General features: G+C 40.4%; 1 protein-coding gene across 2 annotated transcripts in view; it reads right to left on the bottom strand.

Annotated features, from left to right (window-relative positions):
• The window catches only part of LOC126474964 (nucleolar protein 56), an 82,594-nt gene that overhangs the window by 47,073 nt on the left and 8,785 nt on the right, over positions 1-26,736 (bottom strand). For both annotated transcript variants that reach the window (XM_050102490.1, XM_050102489.1), the window contains 2 exons: positions 19,518-19,716; positions 4,840-5,027 (listed from right to left, as the gene is read on the bottom strand). In XM_050102490.1, coding sequence (XP_049958447.1) covers positions 4,840-5,027; positions 19,518-19,716 — 387 coding nt within the window. The remainder of the gene's footprint in view (positions 1-4,839; positions 5,028-19,517; positions 19,717-26,736) is intronic.

The following is a 26,736-nucleotide window of genomic DNA, read 5'->3' as shown; positions in this document are numbered from 1 at the left end:
AGCAGAAAGGTGAAAGGAGTTTATAGAGGGTCTATACAAGGCCGATGTACTTGATGACAATATTATGGAAATGGAAGAGGATGTAGATGAAGATGAAATGGGAGATAAGATACTGCGTGAAGAGTTTGACAGAGCACTGAAAGACCTGAGTCGAAACAAGGCCCTGGGAGTAGACAACATTCCATTGGAACTACTGACGGCCTTGGGAGAGCCAGTCCTGACAAAACTCTACCATCTGGTGAGCAAGATCTATGAGACAGGTGAAATACCCTCAGACTTAAGAAGAATATAATAATTCCAATCCCAAAGAAAGCAGGTGCTGACAGATGTGAAAATTACCGAACTATCAGTTTAATAAGTCACCGCTGCAAAATACTAACGCGAATTCTTTACAGACGAATGGAAAAACTGGTAGAAGCCGACCTTGGCGAAGATCAGTTTGGATTCCGCAGAAATGTTGGAACACGTGAGGCAATACTGACCCTACGACTTATCTTAGAAAATAGATTAAGGAAAGGCAAACCTACATTTCTAGCATTTGTAGACTTAGAGAAAGCTTTTGACAATGTTGACTGGAATACTCTCTTTCAAATTCTAAAGGTGGCAGGGGTAAAATACAGGGAGCGAAAGGCTATTTACAATTTGTACAGAAACCAGATGGCAGTTATAATAGTCGAGGGGCATGAAGGGAAGCAGTGGTTGGGAAGGGAGTGAGACAGGGTTGTAGCCTGTCCCCGATGTTATTCAATCTGTATATTGAGAAAGCAGTAAAGGAAACAAAAGAAAAATTCGGAGTAGGTATTAAAGTCCATGGAGAAGAAATAAAAACTTTGAGGTTCACCAATGACATTGTAATTCTGTCAGAGACAGCAAAGGACTTGGAAGAGCAGTTGAACGGAATGGACAGTGTCTTGAAAGGAGGGTATAAGATGAACATCAACAAAAGCAAAACGAGGATAATGGAATGTAGCCGAATTAAGTCGGGTGATGCTGAGGGAATTAGATTAGGAAATGAGACACTTAATGTAGTAAAGGAGTTTTGCTATTTGGGGAGCAAAATAACTGATGATGCTCGAAGTAGAGAGGATATAAAATGTAGATTGGCAACGGCAAGGAAAGCGTTTCTGAAGAAGAGAAATTTGTTAACATCGAGTATAGATTTAAATGTCAGGAAGTGGTTTTTGAAAGTATTTGTATGGAGTGTAGCCATGTATGGAAGTGAAACATGGACAATAAATAGTTTGGACAAGAAGAGAATAGAAGCTTTCGAAATGTGGTGCTACAGAATAATGCTGAAGATCAGATGGGTAGATCACATAACTAATGAGGAAGTATTGAATAGAATTGGGGAGAAGAGAAATTTGTGGCACAACTTGACTAGTAGAAGGGATCGTTTGGTAGGACATGTTCTGAGCATTAAGGGATCACAAATTTAGCATTGGAGGGCAGCGTGGTGGGTAAAAATCGTAGAGGGAGACCAAGAGATGAATACACTAAGCAGATTCAGAAGGATGTAAGTTGCAGTAAGTACTGGGAGATGAAGTTTGCACAGGATGGAGTAGCACGGAGAGCTGCATCAAACCAGTCTCAGGACTGAAGACAACAACAACAACAACAACAACAACAACAACAACATTGTTTCAGGATGCCAATATCAATCTGTTTTCAACAGGACTCTCACTGAAAAAGGGAGTAAAACAGTTTTTGTGAAAAAGTCGGATTTGAATAAAGTGACGCATTCGTACAACGCACAATATTCGATAACATTATCCGGAAAACTGCTCCCACATGTCTTCATATGCTTAAAAGAAGCGAACAGTCATTTAAGACCTCGTATTCACAAATTAATAGATGGCTATGCCAATACTTATACGAACATCATCGTAACATCATCTAAGTCCGGAAAATTAACAACAGTTTTATACATGGATTTTGGTCAGAAATGTTTAAAATCTTACGATGGGGAGAATAAATATTTACTTCTCATTGACTCTTGGGGAGGTCAAATGAATCTGGAGATATATGACGCAATTTTTCAAGATGATGAATATATGCAAACTTGGCCTGTAAAAGTAATACTTCCAATATGCACTTCTTTGGTGCAATCTTGTGATGTTTACTTTTACAGGCAAGTTAAAAATTTCATAAAGCGCTTGCAAAATTGCAGCGCATTGTTACAGGAGAATCATGAAAGACATTCCCGGGACAATTGTATAAAAATTCATTCTATAATTCACCATCAATTACCACCACCAATATTCCGAGACATGATTCAATATGCTTGGTTTGCCTCAAAATTATCAGAAACTCTAAACATTTTCGTAAATGTTAATGGGGCATGTTTTTGTACAGATTTATTGCAAACTCCCTGTGACTGTAAAAAATCCGTTTTTATATGTTGTGCAAGATGTCACAAAAATTATTGCTTTGTTTTTACGATAATTACCACTGCGGTTCTTGTTTATAATAACTGAATGTTTCCCAATCAACTTTGTTATTCTGATTAAAAACCCAATGTTTCTCCTCATATACTTTACAATGAAAAATGGAAAACCCACCGCCATGAATTGTGTTGTTGAACAAAAAGAAAATAAATTTTATTCAATAATGTAACTAATTTGTTAAAGATAATGTAGGTTTGAGAAACTTTTTGAATAATTGGTGGAATAAAAAAAAAAAAATGAGCCGCAGGAGGAATCGAGCCCAAGATCCCTGGCATAAGTGTCCAAGCCCTAACCATCTAGGCCAGACGGCGGCTCGGCAATGGACTAACATTTTATACTCATAAGGCACCTAAGAAACTTTGGATCGATTTTTCCCGGGGTTTTTCCGGGTAGTGCATCCTAATATTTTAACCATGTGAGGTGTTAGGGGTCCTCTTTAACCACACAAAGTTTCGGACAAATCCCTGACCCCATGGTCGTGCCGTCTCCTTGTTAGTCATTTTACATACGACCAAAATTTTATCAGGTTCTTGGTAAGACTTTTTGCTAAAGTATGACAATGGTAGCTATATGCTTCATGCATTGATTCTTTTTTTATAAATGTACGAATTTCCACAAACTTTTGCCTGTCATAATTTTTTTTTTTTCAACTGTTAGTGCAACAGTCTTGTGTCTTCAGAAAGTTGCCAAGTTTGATATTAAACTGTATCCCTAACCCACTTACTCGGAACAAGTTTCTCCAGGGCACAATTTACAATCCATTTAAACTTTACCCATAATTCCTCCACATCCACCATATTAGAACTAAAAAATGACCATCATCTGCTAATAATAGTTTACATGTTCTTTCCGGTGTAAATACTCTCCTCATCTTCTTAATGGATTTATTAACTTCTCTTAACCATAGTCACTACGATGACATCATGGCCACTTGTGTCTATACTGACACCATCGATAATGTTAGGCCTGTTGAGGTTACGAGGTAGAAAATATTTCTATTTGTGTGGACTGTCAAACTATCTGCTCAAGACAGTTTCTGGTAAATGTGTTAAAAAGTACTTCACAAGACTGCCTGTCCACATTATCCGCAATAAACCCATAGACATCCCTGTCTATACTAGTAGGTTATAAGTTGCCCAAAGCTAATACTGCACGAACTGATTACTTTTGCACAACTGACTCTAGACTTTCTCTAAATGATACTACAACAGTCATGGTGGAATCAGATGGCTGGTAAAAAGTTAAATAATTAACCCAAGTTCACCTAGACCTGTTATATGTGTCCAGATAATGTCTCTGTCAGACACAATTTCGACGTCAATAGACATAATATTTTTGTTGACTGCAATGAACACTGCCCCTATCATGGTCTCTCATCTGTCTTTTCAATCTATGTTCCAAGCCATGCTAAAGATTTTAGAGCTTTACATTTCAAGTTTGAGCCAGCTCTCAGTTCTGAGAATAATTTGAACATGACAACTTTCTTGGAGGACAGTAAATTCAGGTATTTTGTTACAAATATTTTGGCAATTTACTGATAAAATTTTGACAAGTCAAGTGTCTTTTACATGGATTGATTACGCTCTCCATGTATTGACTGCTGAGCATTCATCAGCAGACCTCTATAACTACCACCTAGCCTAAAAAACCCTCAGGGGCACTTCACATGTACTCTGCTAGCCAACTAGCTGCTTCCTTCATGTAGTGCACCCTCTACACATCAAGACGTCCTACAATGCTCCATCGCATAATACAAACAGAGAAATCTGTCACCAAGACCGTCATGGAATTGACAGAGCATATGGACAAGACCTTCCACTCAGCTCCAAATCGAAGTATCACAATCAACTATCAACTATGAGTACGATGATGCAAATTGTAAGCTCCGAGAGAGAGAGAGAGAGAACAGACGGACTACTTAAGAATTAAACTAAGAAGACACACACACACACACACACACACACACACACACACACACACACACACACACACACACACACACAGAGAGAGAGAGAGAGAGAGAGAGAGAGAGAGAGAGAGAGACAAAAACTAACTAGGCTGAAACAAACAATCACTGGCTGTTCAAAAACAAACAAAATCACAAACAGTAGAACAAATAACTCCCATTATATGCCAAATTCCTTCTGATATAAAGTCACTCATTTGTCTTCATCTATTCATTTGATATGAAACATATCTAGAATGCTGATCCATATTTACATATCCATAAATCCATATGCTAGCCTACAACAGCATATGGTAGATTTAATGGGATCTCCAGAGGGTTTTGGTTACAATTTCAGTTTCACAGTTAAAATTTGTTGCAGGTACGAATTATTTTCTACTAAATGGCTATTTATTGCTACTACACTTTATTTCAAGTATGACTACTAACCCATCGAAGAACGCGAAGCACTGAGGATAGCTTGGGCTTTTGCACTGTCCATAACAAGTTCCTCCAATGCTTCAAGTTTATCTTCAGTAAACTCCTTCCTGTTTCCAATTAGTCTTGCCACTCTTGCATACATATAATTTTCAGGTACTATCTTCACCAGCTCTGGGAAATGGTATGAATACCATTCTCTGAAAAAGGAAAAACAAAAAATCTTACGATTAATGCATAAAGCTGTTGAAGCAGAGGGAGGAGGAGCAATACAGGGATGAGAGTCAATGACAGACAAGAAAACATAACAACAGGAAGGGCTCTTGGTGAAGCCTTTTTCACATTACTCACTGTTACAGAATGGAATCCTTTCAGCAAAAACAAAATGAACTTAAGAGCAGAGAGATCAAAAATGAGTGGGGATGGAATGTGTTGCTCTTGGAGAGGTGCTACTGGACATAGCAAATAGGTGTGTTTTAGTGGAGCAACCAGTCAGGGCAATGTATTATTGGATGCAATTGATCTTGATTTTCAATCTTTTAAGCAATTTCAAATAGAAACACACTAATCAATGCCTGCCCCCCCTGTACAAAGTTATGATGGGCCACAGTGTCACTAGTGAAGAACACAATGAGTATGTCTTTTCCTCATGCCTGCCCTTTGGTGGTGAGGTGAGGCAAACATGTACCACTCCAAACTCCCATTTTATCTTCAAATCATAGTAAAAAGATCCAGACCTCACTGGCACTTATTACAATCCAAGAAACAAGGACCAGCTTGCTTTTGTTCTACAATATTACTTTTATTGTTTCCAAACACTGTAACTTCTTTGGTGATAATACTCAGTAAATGTCTGAAAATGGTCTTGTAAGCTGAAAACCGGTTACCAATAAAAGTAATATTGTAGAACAAAAGCAGACTGGTGCTTTTCATTTATTATAATGTTCTATCAAGAACCGACAGAAGATTCTGTTAACAAGAAACAAGGATTGTGTTGTACATGCTACACAACATTTTCAGAGTCAATTAGCAATCCACTTTCCTCATATACTTATCTTCTAGTTCCACATATGGTAGCTTTAACCACCTCTGTAGCCTCTAGTATAACATAACAGGTATTCCAAATTCATGCACATTTAAAGTTATTCTGTTTGTTTACTGAGAAGTGTGCAGAATGAAGCATGTTCTACACTTCCTTCAGACTCGCCTTGAATGTCCCATACCAACTAGAAATGTATAATTTACAGAGGCAATTGTATGGTGCACTGTTGGGACTGTCCCAGTTACAGACTGGCTAAGCCACATATTACATTTGATTTTGTATTGTTGCTCAATGGAACTGTGTAAGCTGCAAAAGGATTTAAGATTTTTGTCAATTTTGACTGAGAAAGATCTTTGATGCATTCTGAAGCTGAGATTGCCATCACTGATTTCACCCTAAGCAAGTTCACTGAACCCAAAGAGCTTTTAAGTGTTCTCTTATAGTACATATTATGCCAAAATACAGGAGAACATGACACTACAAAAATGTGTACTGACACAAGCAACATTTACCATCATGCTAAAACCCATGATGGAAAGTAGTATGGATATGGAAGTATTTTGTTTTGGAGGAGGAAACTGCAGCCTATGACAAAACAAACATTATATACATTCTTAGCTTCAACAGGCAGAAGATGTGCTTTGTTGGTGCGGCACTTTTAGCAATTTTGACTGAGATAAGCTTACGCTGCAGTGTTCTTCTTTGGCACTCCAGTGTACACATGAGCACAGAATCAGCTACGTGAAAAATCCATGCAAAACACACATTTATTTATACATAAAAGCTGACTTGGCAATTTTCCCTTATGTGAGACCATTTGTACACGATCGTTTGTCAATTTAAAGTTCTGTAGTTGCAAATTTTACCATTTGTGTCACAGCTTCTGTGTAATCTTTCACTGATTGTATCAATACCAATCTGTATTGTGATATATTGTGAAATACAGAACATTTGAGAAAGCTGCAGTAAACTAGTACTGTTATCATCAATTGTAGGCTTAAACTAAATTGTGTACTTTTAAAATTTTTAAGTATAGTAGGCCTATCCTCGTCCAAAACAATCTTTCTCTAATTTCATTGTACAATTACATGAAAAATAGATTAGTTTCAGAATTTTCGGGTGCTTACAAAACTATATTTTTGTAAGTTAGTGGTACATGTGTTTTGGATACATAATTTAATTATAGCAAATCAGTTTCTGTGGTTCACAGTTCAGCCAAAGTATACACTCCCCTCTCCCCCCCCCCCCCCCTCCCCCCTCTGAATTTCATTGTATATCAATGCAAATAAAGAACTTTTTGAGAATTTTCAGAAGCTACCATTGCCCTTTGCATAATCTATGAGCAATTTGTAACAAATCGGGGTTTGTGATTTAGTTACTGCAGCAGATTTTCTAACATTTTCTGTTACATCTAGTTTTCCCTCAAAGAGGAGTAGCTGTACATATTATCTGCATTTATCATAAATTAACTATATTTTTGAGTTTGCTAACAACTACAATTAACATCAAAACATATTAGGAAATTAGCAATTTTTACACAGATTTTTGGGTTGTCTAAATAGATATCTCTATTTGTGTACCTGCTTCAATTCTTATAGGAAATGAGCAACTTTTTAGCTCAAGAGATTAAAAGATAATCAGCAAGTTTAATTTAAAGTTCTTTGTTCACTGCCTTATAATACATTGCACCATCCAAAATGCAGCCCCACTGTGAATGCTGTTCTCAAACACAGGATGAATTGGTTGGTATTCATAAGCAGCTGGAAATCACCCTGATTATTGTCGAATGATTGACAGCTGCCACAAATCGGTATGCTGGAAGGGCTCCCGAGAGTCATGTACCTGTGATACCTGTACCTCTCCTGTAGAGCCTGCCTCCTCTGCAGAAAGCACAGGATCTGTCACTATCTGCCCCTTGACTGTAAGTGGTGTCTCAGTGTTAGATCTAGTCATCCTGTACAGGGTGTATGGGGACCAGAAATGACTCAGCATGATGTACTGATTCCCCTAACCAACACATCTGAGGTGCTGTCTGTCACTGCAACTGTGCCAGTGGAACTCACCTCACCTCTTTTGAGGAAACTGCTTTTTACGTATTCAGGAAGACGCAAATGCAAAAAGGTAGGTGTCTGTTAATCGTCACCAGTTTGAACGTACAGCAAATGATGGTACCCCTTAGGGAAATGGCAGGAAGGGATGGGAGACGACACCAGGTGTGTGCGCCTGGGGGCCTCATTCAACATGTGAAAGAGGCTACTTCGGCGGCCATTGAGGGAACAAGATGCTACCAACTGCAGACAGTGGCACATGTTGAAACAAATTATGCCTGTCATCAGACGGAGTTTCAACGAAGGTCACAATTTGCAGCACTGCCCCCCCCAGAACTGGTCATGGCCCTTTGGTTCTGAGTCGAGTAGAAAGACTGAACCAGATACTTCGAAAGTTCTGTAACAAGCTAGGTTGCAACTTTCTGGACTTGTGTCATGGGGTTGAGAACTGTGGCGTCCCCCTAAATAGGTCAGGTGTGCACTACACATCAGAGGCTGCTGCTCAGGTAGCTGACTGTGTAGTGTGCACACAAAACTTTTTATTTATTTATTTTTTATTTTATATATTGGGTGACTCTCCATCCAATCCAGATAACGATAGCTGTAAGAAACCCAGAAGTATCAGTGCAAGATCAAAAGAAATGACTCCCACAGGTGAGAGTATTAAAATCCTAATGGTAAACTGCCGAAGCATTTGCAACGAAGTACCAGAGTTTGAAGTGCCCATGAAATGCAGTGAAGCTCACACTATACTAGGTACATGAATTTGGTTGAAACCTGAAATTGACAGCAATGTGATTTTCGGGCAAAATTTAAGTGTATGTCGAAAGGATAGGCAAATGGGAAATGGAGGTGATGTATTTGTCACGGTAGAGAAAAAACTCAAATCCACTGAGACAAAAATTGAAGCTGCATGTGAGATTATGCGGGCAAGACTCAGTATCAGGGGTGAGCATAAAATGGTAATAGGATCCTTCTATCACCCACCAGACTCATCTTGTGATGTAACTGAAAAATACAGAGAAAGTTTCCCTATCATACTTTAATAATCAGTGGAGAATTTAATCATCCAACAATTAATTGGGAAATTTAATATTTCGTTAGTAGTGGGTATAGTAAGACATCCTGTGAAACTTTACAAAATTCCTTCCCTGAAAACAATCTAGAACAAATAGTTAGGAACCCCATTCATGATGATAGTATATTGGATCTAATGGCAACAAATAGACCAGACCTCTTTAAGGATGTCCACATCAAAACTAATATCAGTGACCATAACAAGGTTGTAGCAACAATGCTTACCAAAGTACAAAGGACAACTAAAACAAGCAGAAAGATATGCATGTTCAGCAAACTAGACAAAAAAAATCAGTAATGTTCTATCTCAATGCGGAACTTGAAACTTTCAGCACAGATGAAGAGCACGTAGAGGAACTTTGGCTCAAGTTTAAAAGAATAATTTACCATGCTCTGGAGAGATACATAGATAGTAGAACAGTTCAAAATGGGAGGGAACCTCTGTGTTATACACTCACTGTAAAGAAACTTCTAAAGAAACAGAGATCACTGCATGATAAGTGTAGAACAAAGTGTACGGCTATAGATAGAGAGATGGTGAATGAAACATGTTTGGCTGTCCAGAGAGCAACGCATGGTGCCTTCAATGACTACAGTATCAGAATACCGTCAAATGACGTTTCATAGAATCCAAGGAAATTCTCATGGTATGTAAAGGCTGTTAGTGGCACCAAAGTTAGCGTCCAGTCCCTAGTGAACTAGACTGGAACTGAAATTGAGGGTAGCAAAGCAAAAGCTGAAATGCTTAAATCCATTTTCTAATGTTTCTTTACGAAGGAATTGCCCCAATTTAATCCTTGTACCACTGAAAAGATGAATGAAATAAGTGCTAGTGTCAGTGGTGTTGAGAAACAGCCGAAATCGTTAAAACTGAACAAAGCTCCACACACAATGGAACCCCTGTCAGATTCTATACCGAATTTGCGCCTGGCTTAGCCTGTCTTCTAACTGTAACCTATCAAAAAATCCCTTGAATAAAAAACCGTGCCCAATTCTCAGAAAAAGGCACAGGTGAGACCCATCTACAAGAAGTGTAGTAGAAGTGATCCACAAAACTACCATCCAACATCCTTGACGTCAATTTGTTGTAAAGTCTTAGAACGTATTCTGAGCTCAAACATAATGAAGTATCTTGGACAAAATGACCTCCTCAATGCCAGCTAGTGTCGCTTTCAAAAACATCGATCATGTGAAACCCAACTCGCACTTACAGGATGCTTTGGATCAAGACAACCAGGCAGATGCAGTGTTTCTTGATTTCCGTGAAAAGCATTTGACTCACTACTGCACCTACCTTATCGTCAAAAGAGCAATCATATGAGGTATTAAGTGAAATTCATGACTGGATCAAGGACTTTCTGGTAGGAAGGACACAGCACGTTATCTTGCACGAAGAGTAGTCGTTAGATGCAGAAGTAACTACAGATATGCTCCAGGGAAGACTGTTGGGACCTTAGCTGTTCAAGATGTATATTAATGACATTGCAGATAACATTAATAGAAAAACCAAGCTTTTGCAGATGATGCAGTTATCTACAATAGTGTACCATCTGAGTGAAGGTGCAAATATATTCAGTTAGAGTTTCCAAAATCAAACAATGGAAAATACAGGATGATATGTAACAATATAAGTCTCTGGTAGCTGGAGCCAGACTGCGAGCAGCTGGGCATTATGGAAGAGGCAACTAGGTGGGAGCAGGATATAGACTGGGACAGTCAGGTGTTTAGGACGGGTGGTAGGGACAGAGCATCGAGTGACATTATACTGAGTGCACTATCCGAACCTTACCTAGCAACTAAACAGAGAACCGACTCGTGGAGATAACATCTTGGACCTACTGATAACAAACAGACCTGAACTTTTCGACTCTGTAAGTGCAGAACAGGGAATTAGTGATCACAAGGCCGTTGCAGCATTCCTGAATATGGAAGTTAATAGGAATATAAAAAAGGGGAGGAAGATTTATCTGTTTAGCAAGAGTAATAGAAGGCAGATTTCAGACTACCTAACAGATCAAAAGGAAAATTTCTGTTCCGACACTGACAATGTTGAGTGTTTATGGAAAAAGTTCAAGACAATCGCAAAATGCGTTTTAGACAGGTACGTGCCGAGTAAAACTGTGAGGGACGGGAAAAACCCACCGTGGTTCAACAACAAAGTTAGGAAACTACTGCAAAAGCAAAGAGAGCTTCACTCCAAGTGTAAACACAGCCAAAACCTCTCAGACAAACAGAAGCTAAACGATGTAAAAGTTAGCGTAAGGAGGGCTATGCGTGAAGCGTTCAGTGAATTCGAAAGTAAAATTCTATGTACCGACTTGACAGAAAATCCTAGGAAGTTCTGGTCTTACGTTAAATCAGTAAGTGGCTCGAAACAGCATATCCAGACACTACGGGATGATGATGGCATTGAAACAGAGGATGACACGCGTAAAGCTGAAATACTAAACACCTTTTTCCAAAGCTGTTTCACAGAGGAAGACCGCACTGCAGTTCCTTCTCTAAATCCTCGCACAAACGAAAAAATGGCTGACATCGAAATAAGTGTCCAAGGAATAGAAAAGCAACTGGAATCACTCAACACAGGAAAGTCCACTGGACCTGATGGGATACCAATTCGATTCTACACAGAGTACGCAAAAGAACTTGCCCCCCTTCTAACAGCCGTGTACCGCAAGTCTCTAGAGGAACGGAGGGTTCCAAATGATTGGAAAAGAGCACAGATAGTCCCAGTCTTCAAGAAGGGTCGTCGAGCAGATGCGCAAAACTATAGACCTATATCTCTTACGTCGATCTCTTGTAGAATTTTAGAACATGTTTTTTGCTCGCGTATCATGTCATTTCTGGAAACCCAGAATCTACTATGTAGGAATCAACATGGATTCCGGAAACAGCGATCGTGTGAGACCCAACTCGCCTTATTTGTTCATGAGACCCAGAAAATATTAGATACAGGCTCCCAGGTAGATGCTATTTTTCTTGACTTCCGGAATGCGTTCGATACAGTTCCGCACTGTCGCCTGATAAACAAAGTAAGAGCCTACGGAATATCAGACCAGCTGTGTGGCTGGATTGAAGAGTTTTTAGCAAACAGAACACAGCATGTTGTTATCAATGGAGAGACGTCTACAGACGTTAAAGTAACCTCTGGCGTGCCACAGGGGAGTGTTAAGGGACCATTGTTTTTCACAATATGTATATAAATGACCTAGTAGATAGTGTCGGAAGTTCCATGCGGCTTTTCGCGGATGATGCTGTAGTATACAGAGAAGTTGCAGCATTAGAAAATTGCAGCAAAATGCAAGAAGATCTGCAGCAGATAGGCGCTTTGTGCAGTAAGTGGCAACTGACCCTTAATATAGACAAATGTAATGTATTGTGAATACCTAGAAAGAAGGATCCTTTATTGTATGATTATATGATAGCGGAACAAACACTGGCAGCAGTTACTTCTGTAAAATATCTGGGAGTATGCGTACGGAACAATTTGAAGTTGAATGATCATATAAAATTAATTGTTCCTAAGGTGGGTGCCAGGTTGAGATTCATTGGGAGAGTCCTTAGAAAACGTAGACCATCAATAAAGCAGGTGGCTTACAAAACACTTGTTCAACCTATACTTGAGTATTGCTCATCAGTGTGGGACCCGTACCAGGTCGGGTTGACAGAGGAGATAGAGAATATCCAAAGAAGAATGGCGTGTTTCATCACAGGGTTATTTGGTAAGCATGATAGCGTTACGGAGATGTTTAGCAAACTCAAGTGGCAGACTCTGCAAGAGAGGTGCTGTGCATCATGGTGTAGCTTGCTGTTCAGGTTTCGAGAGGGTGCGTTTCTGGATGAGGTATTGAATATATTGCTTCTCCCTACTTATACCTCCCGAGGAGATCACGAATGTAAAATTTGAGAGATTCGAGCGCGCACGGAGGCTTTCCTGCAGTCATTCTTCCAGTGAATCATACGCGACTGGAACAGGAAAGGGAGGTAATGACAGTGGCATGTAAAGTGCCCTCTGCCACACACCGTTGGGTGGCTTGTGGAGTATAAATGTAGATGTAGAAGGAGGAAGCTGGGGCAGGGAGGGGGGGGGGGGGGATAGCAGGCAGGGGTGGGAGACAGTATAAGTGCTGCTGGGAGCATGCAGCAGGGATGAGGTGAAGAGTGAGGCAACTAGGTACAGTCGGGAGGTCATATGGAGGGGAGGGGCTGGGCGGGGGTGGGTGGGGGGGAGTGTGGGTGGGGGACGTGGGTTAGAGAAAAGGACAATTACCTCTTGTCGTGCCCAGAAATGAGAAATGTCCTACCCACTTCCCTTCCTACTCCTCCCACAGAGGTATTCTGCCGCCCACTGGACACACACAGTATTCTCATCCATCCTTATAAAATCCCTGCTACCAAACCCCTGCTCTGTAGCTCATATCCCTGTAATTTACCTAGTTGCAAGATCTGTTCCATACATCCTCCCACCACCACCTACTTCACTCCTGTCACAAACACCACCTATCCCATCAAAGGCAGGGCTACCTGTGAAACCAGTCATGTTGCCTGTCCGCATGAATGGCCACCGACAAACTCTGACCAAGAAACAACTGGATCACCCTGTTGCTGTGTACAGTGCCCAACATGACATCCTTCATTTCAATGACTGCTTCAAAGCCTCTGCCACCTGGATCCTTTCCACCAACACCATCTTTACTGAAATGCACAGGTGAGAACTCTCCCCAGCAGTATATCCTACATTCTCGTAACCCTCCTGGTCTTAACCTTCATTAGTCATTGTCCTTAGCCATCTAGCCCCTTCCCTGTTTCCCCATTACAACACTAGACAGCTCTCTATATTCCACCAACTTGCCCAGTGTTTTTACTTCTCTCCTTTTCTGCTAAGCTCCCCCCTCCCTCCGTCTAACCTCCTGACTGCACCTAGTTGCCTCATTGTCCACCTTGTCCCTGCATGTTCCCAGCAGCACTTTATCACCCCCCACACCTACCCTGCTATCCCTCCCCCTCAACATCCCAGCCTCCTCCTTTTCCCCACCCAGTTGCCTCTCCCATAGTAGACCACTGCTCACAGTCTGGCTCCAGCTGCCAGAGACAGTGGTCGTGCACGCGTGTGTTTTGACAAAGGTCTTGTTCGCCAAAAGCTAATTGTGTGACAGTCTTTTTATTGTGTTTTCTGTGATCTCCACTATATGGTGAGTAGCAACTATCCTTTTCATTATTCAATCAGATCTTGGTAAGATTTCAATGTGGTGCAGAGATCAGCAACATGCTCTAAATGTTCAGAAATGTAAAATTGTGCACTAAAAAAGCAAATAGTAGCCTATAACTACAGTATCAATGAGTCACAGTTGGAATCGGCCAACTCATACAAATACCTGGGTGTAACACTATGTAGGGATATCAAATGGAATGATCACATACAGTCATGTGTAAAGCAGGTGGTAACTTCCGTTTATTGGTAGAATACTGGGAAGTGCAATCAGTCTACAAAAGAGATAGCTTACAAATGACTCGTGCAACCCATCTTAGAGTATTGCTCAAGTGTGTGGGACCTGTGCCAGATAGGACTAACATGGAATATTGAACATATACAGAGAATAGCAGCATGAATGGTCACAGGTTTGTTTAATCCATGGGAGACTGTCACAGAGATACTGAAGGAACTGAAATGGCAGACCCCTGAAGACAGACGTGAAGTATCCCAAGGAAGTCTATTAAGGAAGTTTCAAGCAGCGGATTTAAATGATCACTCTAGGGATATACAACAACCTCCTATGTATTGCTCAGAGGAATTGCTTGGATAATATTAGAAGAATTACTGCATGCACAGAGGCATTCAAACAATCATTTTTCCTGTGTTCCATATGTGAATGGAACAGAAAGCGACCCTAACAAACTTGCACAATTGGGACATACCCTCTGCCACACACCTCATGGTGGTTTGCAGAGTACAGATGTACCGTATTTACTTGAATCTAAGCCGCACTCGAATCTAAAACCTGAAAAATGAGACTCGAAATTCAAGGGGAGAGAAAATTTTTAGGCCGCATCTCCAAATCGAAACAAAGTTGGCCCATGATGAGACACAATTTAGGTCGAATTAATGACGATACAGCTACAGTAGTTTGGTTCGAGTCGTAAGCTTAGCAGTTAAGCTTTACCAGGTAGCCATTGCTATGTGTCAGGCACTCCGTTTGTATTTATATGGGTACCCTTCCTTTTTCACATGCTTCATCTGGTTTGAATTGATTGCTTATTTTTCTTTGATCTGATAAGCGCCGTTTTCTTTGTTATAGGTGTTATGTCACTCTAAGCTGAAAATTCATTACTGTACTGTGTCATGCATTGTTTGTCGCATTCTGATAGTGCGTGTTCACGGCCTGTCGCCACTCGCGGCATGGCTTGCTTTTGTGCGCGCTACCGCTGCTTACAATTAGAAAAGAAAAGAGGAATCATCTCAATTAGCGAAACAATGGCAAGAGACTGCTATTTGTTGTTACTTACACTGCTGCTTTCTTTGATAATGATCAACAAGAACAAAATAATAGACTGCGTATGATAGAAGATGTTCTGAACGAGAGTTTAGCGAAAACTTTTCTCCGTTTGAAAATCTTTGCAGGTGCCTCTTTAGTACATTACATTCTGCACAGAAATTAGAGTCATCTTAGATTTAAAAATCTAGTCAATTGCTGTGCTTCATTTCTGACTGTATCACTATTAGGCATAAGAATAATACGAATATAAACATGACATGATACGTATATTCTTCCGCATTTGCTGTTGTCTCACTCTAGTTTTGTAGTTTATTAGGCAGACAGGATTTAAATGAGATAGCAGCAAACATGAAACAATACATGGCAAAATGTTTATATTCGTATTATTCTTATGGTGAAGAGAATACTGCATGTGATTCACAACTCATAAAAGTTCCTATTAGCAACCATCTCTTCTCAAACGTAGGAAAAAATTCAGAATGCAGAATTGGCCATATTGACGAGTAGAGTTGGCCATATTGACAAACATACCAAACAGTCTTGCCAATCGAATTTTCGTAGTACATTAAAATGCTGCTACATTCGAAGATGAACAATATGGAATTTGTATTTACTACGTTGGATAATGTATGAAAATGCAGTGGTCAAAACGGGGGGCGGAGAAAAAAGCTCGTCTTCCACCTTTTTTTAAAATTTATTTACCGACGCAGAGGATTTGGTGCAAATATTTATCTTTGTGCCTACAAAGCATGCCTGTGTAGCGCTACATATATTCGATGGCAGAAGTTAGTTGTGGCGGCACCCACCAACATTTTTCAGAACTTCCGCTTGCTTTGTACTCGATTCTAAGCTGCAGGCGGTTTTTTGGATTACAAAAACTGGAAAAAAAGTGCGGCTTAGATTCAAGTAAATACTGTAGATGTAGAAGTAAGATACCTGTACTTTGATATCTGCCACTACATGCCAAATGCATCTGCTCCAACATGAAATCCAAAACCTACACCAAAAACCTATGTAAGGATTTCCTCTCTTGCTGCCATCTCACTCATTTTGCAAGGGCATGAAAATGGTAGACATAATCCACACGTTAAAATTCAGAATGCATAAAATAGTGCCACAACAAGAATTACAGTTATTCTTAACATGATATATTTATTGCCAGATAAAGAGGAATATTCGACACGAGTCATTAGCTTTGGCCAGTGACGTAAGTAACAAGTGACAAATGTCGTAACAACATGGTGACTATGTCATATTACTGGTTCCCCCTCCCCCCCCCCCCCCCAAATTGGCTAAGTTACAGATAAATCTGTCACCACAGATTTGTTGATTCATGAATTAACAACCAAACTGCAAAAAGTACACACCAAAAGGTGACAACACAGCAGCCATTAACATTTTATCCCAGGTCAAAGCTAATGATTAATACCCAATATTATTCTTGACACTTATTGGCTTCGGCAAAGTTAAGCCAAACTGTCACCTTTCAAGCTACTGGACCTCGGGCTATACTACAGATCAATCTGTCAAGGCAATCTACATCTCAACAGGTAATATAAAATTACAATAAATACCGTGGGTGTTCTGTCCTTTCACTGCTACACAACATACATGATGTCACAGGGCAAATCATTATGTCAGTAGATTCAATCATCACAAACTATGTAAATATTCTTTATGTAAGATAAATAATCACTATTACAAAATATAACATTAACAGTGTCAGTAGCTTTCCTAGTACCAATAATGGTAAACATCTAATGCTACACGATTAACTCAAGATCCAGTAAGGTACAACATCAATGCTTGCTCTACATGCACAAAGTAAGAGGAAGGCCTGCAACGCATAATGAATACAGTGATAGAAATCAATGTAACTTTAAACAGATTAATCTTTATCACTGAGAGCACTTGGCTACAGGAAATTGCTGTATAATCATAGATCTTCATACATGAAGCCTGATGACTCTTGAGGTATATAAGATGTAGCTAGTGGCTGATCATATCTAATTTCCTGCAAATCATCAGGTAAATTGTAAAATTATCGAGCACAGAAGAAAATAATAGATACAAGGACAATGGAAAATACTAGAGAAGCTAAAATTAGTACTGCCAGTGACATGAATCGACATCAAGAAATGCAAATTCACTGCATTTTGGAATGGCTGTAAAATTAAAACTAAATATGCTTGAGGCAAAATAGTTCATATCGTTACTCACTACCACAAAGAAATTATAGATAATGGTTTTATATACCAAAATCACACTTCAGCGTTAAAATCAATGCCTTTTGGAGAGATCTTCAATGGGGTGTGTACAACTGAAAGTGCATATTCTCATAATATGCGCATATAAACATGAAACCCACCAAACACGACGTTTTAGCTTCGAGGGCACTGAATTCAAGACGGTGGCTACTCAATTCGCTTCTGGCCAAACACAGCACAGGACACAATCTTGTCTGCCAATAATAACACACATTTATTTTCTTGCTTGTCCCAAACACTTAGCTGTTTTCTTCTCATTAAACCTGGTTTTGGTGACACACTGATTTTAGCTTAGCCCAAGGTCTACGTTACACGGAAGGTAACAGTTGGGTTGAAAGTTGCTGAAGCTAATGAATGTGGGAGGGGAAAAAAACTGGCGGTGATAAAGGCCTTACCTGTAGGCTGGTCTGAGCTCTAGGTTGGACTGGAAGGTAGCAGCTTGGTTGAGTAGGTGATGCCAATGAACGTGCAGCAACATGGGATCAGGCCAGGGGATGATACTGAAATCCAGACGCTTGCTGCAAGTTCAGCACTTATGCCACACAATGGCTCTGCAACTATGGCAGGCTTTAGGGCAATAACTGGCATTCTCATTATTTTGATGGCACTTAGTGGACCATATACATGACCTACGCTGAAACAAGCCCTGCCTGGGCATGATAAAGCTGGCTGTCTGGCCAAGTTGAGCAGTCGACCAGTTGAGGAATGCTGCTTGCTCCCACCTTTGTCAACTGCAGCCTTTGAGTTTACACCGTAACTATGACGTAGCCACCAAAGACCCCCGCCCCCACCCCAGGCTCTAAACCTACAACTGCTGCCTGGCCTTTGATAGCCAACATACTGATGCTACCTCTACAAGACCACACACTGACGTATTTGCTGCCACCTTCAGGTTCAATGGAAGAATCTAATTTCTTCTAAACCTAACATGCTATATTTGGTGCTTTTTGTAGTACAAAAATGTGAAGTTTCAGTGATACACTACAGTAAAGACAGCTCCAAAACATGCTGTTCTCAGTACACATTATCGTGCTACAGTGACAGGAAGTAAGATTCTGGTACATAAAATCATTACTGAATTACATACCCCATGTTTAATCAAAACTCGGGGTGGTGGGTGTCTAGAGTATTTTTATAGAAATGACATGGTATGACCCCAACATGCATTCAGAAAACAGTGCAAAAGTACTCCTCAGCCTGCACTGACAAGGACTTTGAAGGCTATGCATCAGTCAAATACAGGACCAGAAAATAATGTAATTTGTGTCTTACTCAGACACAGGTGTGTAGGATGAGGAACAAAAGCATTATATTAATTAGTATTAAAGTAGCATGCTAGTTTGGATTCTATGGAGGAGAAAGATTGAAATAAAAGACTTGTTTCTACTGAAAGTAAACCATTATGCTGCTGTTCATTACATTTCCAACATTCTGTACTATTTTCCAAGTATGCATGTGTAAGTGGACACATTATCAAATTTTTCCTCTTCCATCTTGCTTGTCTTAACCCAAAAAAGGAAATGAGAACATAAATTCAACAGTGGTTGTACCTGCAAGACATTACACAGCAGAAACAAGAGCAGACATGAGAAAGTAAAAAACACTAATAAAATGAGAGCATGGGAAAGAAGTAGAGCAAATACTCAAACTGCTCTTAGTTATCATTTTCCTCTGCCTTTTTCTTTTATTCCCATTTTTACACTTGTGTGCTTTCCTTTTCATGCCACAAATAATATTAACTGATGCCATATTTTATACATACCTGATTCTCATTGAAAATGTGTTTACATCTTTGTCCAACTGATCTAACAGAGCAATACTTTGAATAATCATATTGTCAGATCTGTGCACATTAAATTTTACTTTGGCACGCGAATAACTATGCCCCAAACCAAGCTGAGCAACACCTGCAGTTTTTGCTGTAAATCCTTTTACCAACCCATGAAAATGGTAGCGGATTCCTGGAGAGAAAAAAGTTAAATAGTTAGTTTCATAAGTGACAAACATATCACACTGTATGTGTGTGCCACCACCATTGCAAAACTAATGTATAACGGTAAGTATTCCTTGTGAAGAGTTTATCATGCTACATTAATTGGTCACCACTGGTGGTAATGCACATACTGTATGAAATGACACAAAGTATGTTTTCCATGAGCTAATTCTGGTCTGTAACACTACTTACATTGGTATTTTTCATTTATTGCTCCTGTTCTGCTACAAATCTGATGTTGGGACAACAATTTACTGTTTTTTTTATTTTTTTTTAAGTACTGATCTTTAGCTTAGGACTCACAGGAACACAGATTAGTGGAAGAGCTGAAGAAGGATCAAAGACAAGCAGCACCATTTGTCCAAGTTTTAATAGCTAGAAAAATGGGGATGGGCAATTGGTATTCTTCAACCCATTGATGACAAGGTCATCAGTGATGAAACACAACCCAGTTTGGACAGGTATGGGAATAAAAATCTGTTCTGTCCTAAGGAACCATCCTAGTTGGGTATCTGACCTTCAAATGTATCTCTCACACAGAACACAATTTAAAAAAAAAAGTGCTAGAAAAGTGTGTTTGCTTTGGAGACCCTCTGGATAAAATTTAAAAAATGAACTTGAAAATGCTACTCTCAAACATTCGCAAACTGTTCCTATACGAGGGTAGCCCGATTGAAAAGTTCACAGAATGGGAGAGAAAGAAATGATTTACCTTAGTGAAACCTTTTTAATTTTTTAATCTACATCCGCATCGATACTCTACAAATCACATTTAACTGCATGGCAGAGGGTTCGTTGAACCACCTTCACAATTCTCTATTATTCCAATTTTGTACAGTGCGCGGAAAGAACGAACACCTATATCTTTCCACATGAGCTCTGATTTCCCTGATTTTATCATGGTGACCGTTTCTCCCTTTGTAGGTCAGTGTCAAAAAAATATTTCGCATCAGGACACAGTTGGCGATTGCAATTTCGTGAGAAGATTCCATCGCAATGAAAAACTCCTTTCTTTGAATGATGTCCAGCCCAAATCCTGCATCATTTCAATGACACACTCTCCCATATTTCACGATAATACAAAATGTGCTGCTGTTCTTTAAACTTTTTCGATGTACTCCGTCAGTCCTATCTGGTAATGATCCCACACCACACAGCAGTATTCTAAAAGAGGACAGACAATCGTAGTGTAGACAGTCTCTTTAGTAGATCTGTTACGTTTTCTGTCATGCCAATAAAACGCAGTCTTTGGTTAGCCTTTCCCGCAACATTTTCTGTGTGTTCCTTCCGATTTAAGTTGTACATAGCTGTAATTCCTAAGTATTTAGTTGAATTTAAGGCCTTCGACTTGATTGATTTATCTTGTAACCGAAGTTTAACGAATTCCTTTTAGCACTCATGTGGATGACCTCACACTTTTGTTATTTAGGGTCAACTGCCAATTTTCGCACCATTCAGATATCTTTTCCAAATAGTTTTGCAATTGGTTTTGATCTTCTGATTACTTTATTAGTACATAAACAACAGCATCATCTGCAAACAACGACGGCTGCTCAGATTGTCTCCCAAATCGTTTATATAGATATGGAGCAGCAAAGGGCCTATAATACTACCTTGGGGAACGCCAGAAATCACTTCTGTTTTACTCAATGACTTTCTGTCAGTTACTACAAACTGTGACCTCTCTGGTAGGAAATCACAAATCCAGTCACATAACAGAGACGATATTCCATAAGCACGCAGTTTCACTACAAGCCGCTTGTGTAATACAGTGTCAAAAGCCTTCCAGAAATCCAGAAATACGGAACTGATCTGAAATTCCTTGTCAATAGCACTCAACACTTCGTGCGAGTAAAAACCTAGTTATGTTTCACAAGAACGAAGTTTTCTAAACCCATGTTGACTGTGTCAATAGATCTTTTTCTTAGAGGTAATTCATAATGTACGAACACAATATATGTTCCAAAATCCTGCTGCATATTGACATAAATGATATGGGCCTGTAATTAAGTGGATTACTCTTACTACCTTTCTTGAATATTGGTATGACCTGTGCAACTTTCCAGTCTTTGGGTGCAGATCTTTTATTGAGCGAACAGTTGTATGTGATTGTTAAGAATGGAACTAATGCATCAGCATACTCTGAAAGGAACCTAACTGGTAAACAGTCTGAACCAGAAGGCTTGCTTTTATTAAGTGATTTAAGTTGCTTCACTATCCAAGGATATTTACTTCTACGTTACTCATATTGGCAGCTGCTCTTGATTCAAATTCTGGAATATTTACTTCATCTTCTTCTGTGAAGGCATTTCGGAAGGCAGTGTTTAGTAGCTCTGCTTTGGCAGCACTGTCTTCGATAGTGTCTCCTTTGCAATTGCGCAGAGAAGGCATTGATTGATTCTTGCCGCTAACATACTTCACATACGCCCAGAATCTCTTTGGATTTTCTGCTAGGTTTCGAGACAAAGTTTCACTATGGAAACTGTTATAAGCATCTCGCACTGAAGTCCACGCTAAATTTCGAGCTTCTGAAAAGATCACCGATCTTGGGGATTCTGTGTCTGTTTAAATTTGGCATGTTTGTTTAGTTGCTTCTGCAACAATGTTCTGATCCGTTTTGTGTACCAAGGAGGATCAGCTCAGTCATTTGTTAATTTATTTGGTATAAATCTATAAATTGCTGCCGAGACTATTTCTCTGAATTCAAGACACGCCTGGTTTACACCTATACTATTAATTTGGAAGGAGTGGAGACTGTCTCTCAGGAAGGCGTCAACTGAATTTTTATCTGCTTTTTTTGAATAAGTATATTTTTCGTTTATTTTTTCGAGGATTTGGGGATTGCAATATGCAGTCTTGCTACGACAACCCTGTGTTCATTAATCCCTGTATCAGTTTTGTTGCTAGTTATTAACTCAGGATTATTTGTTGCCAAGAGGTCAAGTGTGGGCTCATGAACTAACTGCTCGAAATAATTTTCAGAAAATGCGTTTAGCCCAATTTCAGATGATGTTTTATGCATACCTCCGGAATTTAACCTGTACTTTCACCAACATGCCCAGGGTAAATTAAAGTCACCACCAACTATACTCGTATAAGTCGGGTACATGTTTGAAATCAAACTCAAGTTTTCCTTGAACCCTTCAGCAACTGTATCATCTGAATTGGGAGGTCGGTAAAAGGATACAATTATTATTTTATTCCAGTTGCCAACAATGACCTCTGCCCATACTAACTCACAGGAACTATTCGCAACAAGATGAACTACTTCTAACAGCAACAAACACACCACCGCCAACCGTGTTTAGCCTATCCATTCGGAACACCGTTAGGTTCTTCGCAAAAATTTCATCTGAGCTCGTATCTGGCTTTAGCCAGCTTGCAGTGTCTATAACGATTTGAGCATCAGTGCTTTCTATTAGCGCTCAGAGCACTGGTACTTTCCCAAGACAGCTATGACAATTTACAACTGTTACACCGACGGTTCCTGTATCTACGTTCTTCTGGTGTCCGGCTTTCACCCTTTGTGACTGAAGCCCTTCTTGTGTTTTCCAGAGACCCTCTAACCTAGGAAACTGTCCAGTCCACGCCACACAGCCCGTTACCCGTGTAGCTGCCTTCTGCGCATAGTGGACACCTGACCTATTCAGCGGAACCTGAAACCCAACCACCCTTTGGCAAGTCAAGGAATCTGCACCCTACACGATCGCAGAACCATTTGAGCCTCTGATTCAGACCTTCCACTCGGTTCTGTACCAGAGGTCCGCAATTGGTCCTGTTGACTGTGCTGCAAATGGTCAGCTCTGCTTTCATCTTGCAAGCAAGACTCACAGTCTTTACAACTTCTGTTAGCCGCTTGAAACCAGAGAGAATCTCTTCTGATCCAAAGTGACACACATCATTGATACCGACGTGAGTAACCACCTGCAGTTGGCTGCACCCTGTGCTCTTAGTGGTATTTGGGAGGACGCGTTCCACATCTGGAATAACTCCACCTGGTATGCACATGGAGTGCACATTGGATTTCTTTCCCTTCTTGGGAACCATGTCCCTAAGGGGACCTGTAACACGCCTAACATTGGAGCTCCCAACTATCAATAATCCTACCCACGGTGATTGTCCGGATCTTGCAGGCTGAGAGGTTTCCTCTGAAACAGAACAGGCAACAGCATCTGACTCAGCGACAGTGTCAGCCACAGACAGCACTTGGAACCTGTTTGTCAGACAAACTGGGGAGGCCTTATGTGCGGCCGCCTGGAAAGTCTTTCGCCACCTACTGCGCCCCGGGGAGACCTCCCACTCGACCACAGGTGAGGGGTTAAACTCAGTGCGAGCAGCAACAGGGCTGGCCAGCAGTGAGGACCGATTGGAGGACTTGGACGTGCTGGACATCTGTCGGATCCCCACGTCCGGCCCACAACAGTGGTGCCCATCCACTGCATCCTCAAGCAAGAACTTTCACCCACTATTTTATCCCTTAGCGGTTGAATTTCCAAAAATGTTGAAACACACATTTCTCATTTTCTGACTGAAAAATCAAATACCCATTTTTGTAGTTCTAGCTTTGAAATCCCCCCCAATGAACCATGGACCTTGCCGTTGGTGGGGAGGCTTGCGTGCCTCAGCGATACAGATAGCCGTACCGTAGGTGCAACCACAACGGAGGGGTATCTGTTGAGAGGCCAGACAAACGTGTGGTTCCTGAAGAGGGGCAGCAGCCTTTTCAGTAGTTGCAAGGGAAACAGTCTGGATGATTGACTCATCTGGCCTTGTAACAATAACCAAAACGGCCTTGCTGTGCTGGTACTGCGAACGGCTGAAAGCAAGGGGAAACTACAGCCGTAATTTTTCCCGAGGGCATGCAGCTTTACTGTATGATTACATGATGATGGCGTCCTCTTGGGTAAAATATTCCGGAGGTAAAATAGTCCCCCATTCGGATCTCCGGGCGGGGACTACTCAAGAGGATGTCATTATCAGGAGAAAGAAAACTGGCGTTCTACGGATCGGAGCGTGGAATGTCAGATCCCTTAATCGGGCAGGTAGGTTAGAAAATTTAAAAAGGGAAATGGATAGGTTGAAGTTAGATATAGTGGGAATTAGTGAAGTTCGGTGGCAGGAGGAACAAGACTTCTGGTCAGGTGACTACAGGGTTATAAACACAAAATCAAATAGGGGTAATGCAGGAGTAGGTTTAATAATGAATAGGAAAATAGGAATACGGGTAAGCTACTACAAACAGCATACTGAACGCATTATTGTGGCCAAGATAGATACGAAGCCCACACCTACTACAGTAGTACAAGTTTATATGCCAACTAGCTCTGCAGATGACGAAGAAATTGAAGAAATGTATGATGAAATAAAAGAAATTATTCAGATTGTGAAGGGAGACGAAAATTTAATAGTCATGGGTGACTGGAATTCGAGTGTAGGAAAAGGGAGAGAAGGAAACATAGTAGGTGAATATGGATTGGAGGACAGAAATGAAAGAGGAAGCCGCCTGGTAGAATTTTGCACAGAGCACAACATAATCATAACTAACACTTGGTTTAAGAATCATGAAAGAAGGTTGTATACATGGAAGAACCCTGGAGATACTAAAAGGTATCAGATAGATTATATAATGGTAAGACAGAGATTTAGGAACCAGGTTTTAAATTGTAAGACATTTCCAGGGGCAGATGTGGACTCTGACCACAATCTATTGGTTATGACCTGTAGATTAAAACTGAAGAAACTGCAAAAAGGTGGGAATTTAAGGAGATGGGACCTGGATAAACTAAAAGAACCAGAGGTTGTACAGAGATTCAGGGAGAGCATAAGGGAGCAATTGACAGGAATGGGGGAAATAAATACAGTAGAAGAAGAATGGGTAGCTTTGAGGGATGAAGTAGTGAAGGCAGCAGAGGATCAAGTAGGTAAAAAGACGAGGGCTAGTAGAAATCCTTGGGTAACAGAAGAAATATTGAATTAATTGATGAAAGGAGAAAATATAAAAATGCAGTAAGTGAAACAGGCAAAAAGGAATACAAACGTCTCAAAAACGAGATCGACAGGAAGTGCAAAATGGCTAAGCAGGGATGGCTAGAGGACAAATGTAAGAATGTAGAGGCCTATCTCACTAGGGGTAAGATAGATACCGCCTACAGGAAAATTAAAGAGACCTTTGGAGATAAGAGAACGACTTGTATGAATATCAAGAGCTCAGATGGAAACCCAGTTCTAAGCAAAGAAGGGAAAGCAGAAAGGTGGAAGGAGTATATAGAGGGTCTATACAAGGGCGATGTACTTGAGGACAATATTATGGAAATGGAAGAGGATGTAGATGAAGATGAAATGGGAGATACGATACTGCGTGAAGAGTTTGACAGAGCACTGAAAGACCTGAGTCGAAACAAGGCCCCCGGAGTAGACAATATTCCATTGGAACTACTGACGGCCGTGGGAGAGCCAGTCCTGACAAAACTCTACCATCTGGTGAGCAAGATGTATGAAACAGGCGAAATACCCTCAGACTTCAAGAAGAATATAATAATTCCAATCCCAAAGAAAGCGGGTGTTGACAGATGTGAAAATTACCGAACTATCAGCTTAATAAGTCACAGCTGCAAAATACTAACACGAATTCTTTACAGACGAATGGAAAAACTAGTAGAAGCCAACCTCGGGGAAGATCAGTTTGGATTCCGTAGAAACACTGGAACACGTGAGGCAATACTGACCTTACGACTTATCTTAGAAAATAGATTAAGGAAAGGCAAACCTACGTTTCTAGCATTTGTAGACTTAAGAGAAAGCTTTTGACAATGTTGACTGGAAAACTCTCTTTCAAATTCTAAAGGTGGCAGGGGTAAAATACAGGGAGCGAAAGGCTATTTACAATTTGTACAGAAACCAGATGGCAGTTATAAGAGTCGAGGGAGATGAAAGGGAAGCATTGGTTGGGAAGGGAGTAAGACAGGGTTGTAGCCTCTTCCCGATGTTG

Source organism: Schistocerca serialis, chromosome 4 (genome assembly GCF_023864345.2).
Source record: "Schistocerca serialis cubense isolate TAMUIC-IGC-003099 chromosome 4, iqSchSeri2.2, whole genome shotgun sequence".
NCBI classification, from domain to species: domain Eukaryota; kingdom Metazoa; phylum Arthropoda; class Insecta; order Orthoptera; family Acrididae; genus Schistocerca; species Schistocerca serialis.
Note: the sequence above shows the minus strand (reverse complement) of the source record. Positions and strands in the feature narration are given on the sequence as shown.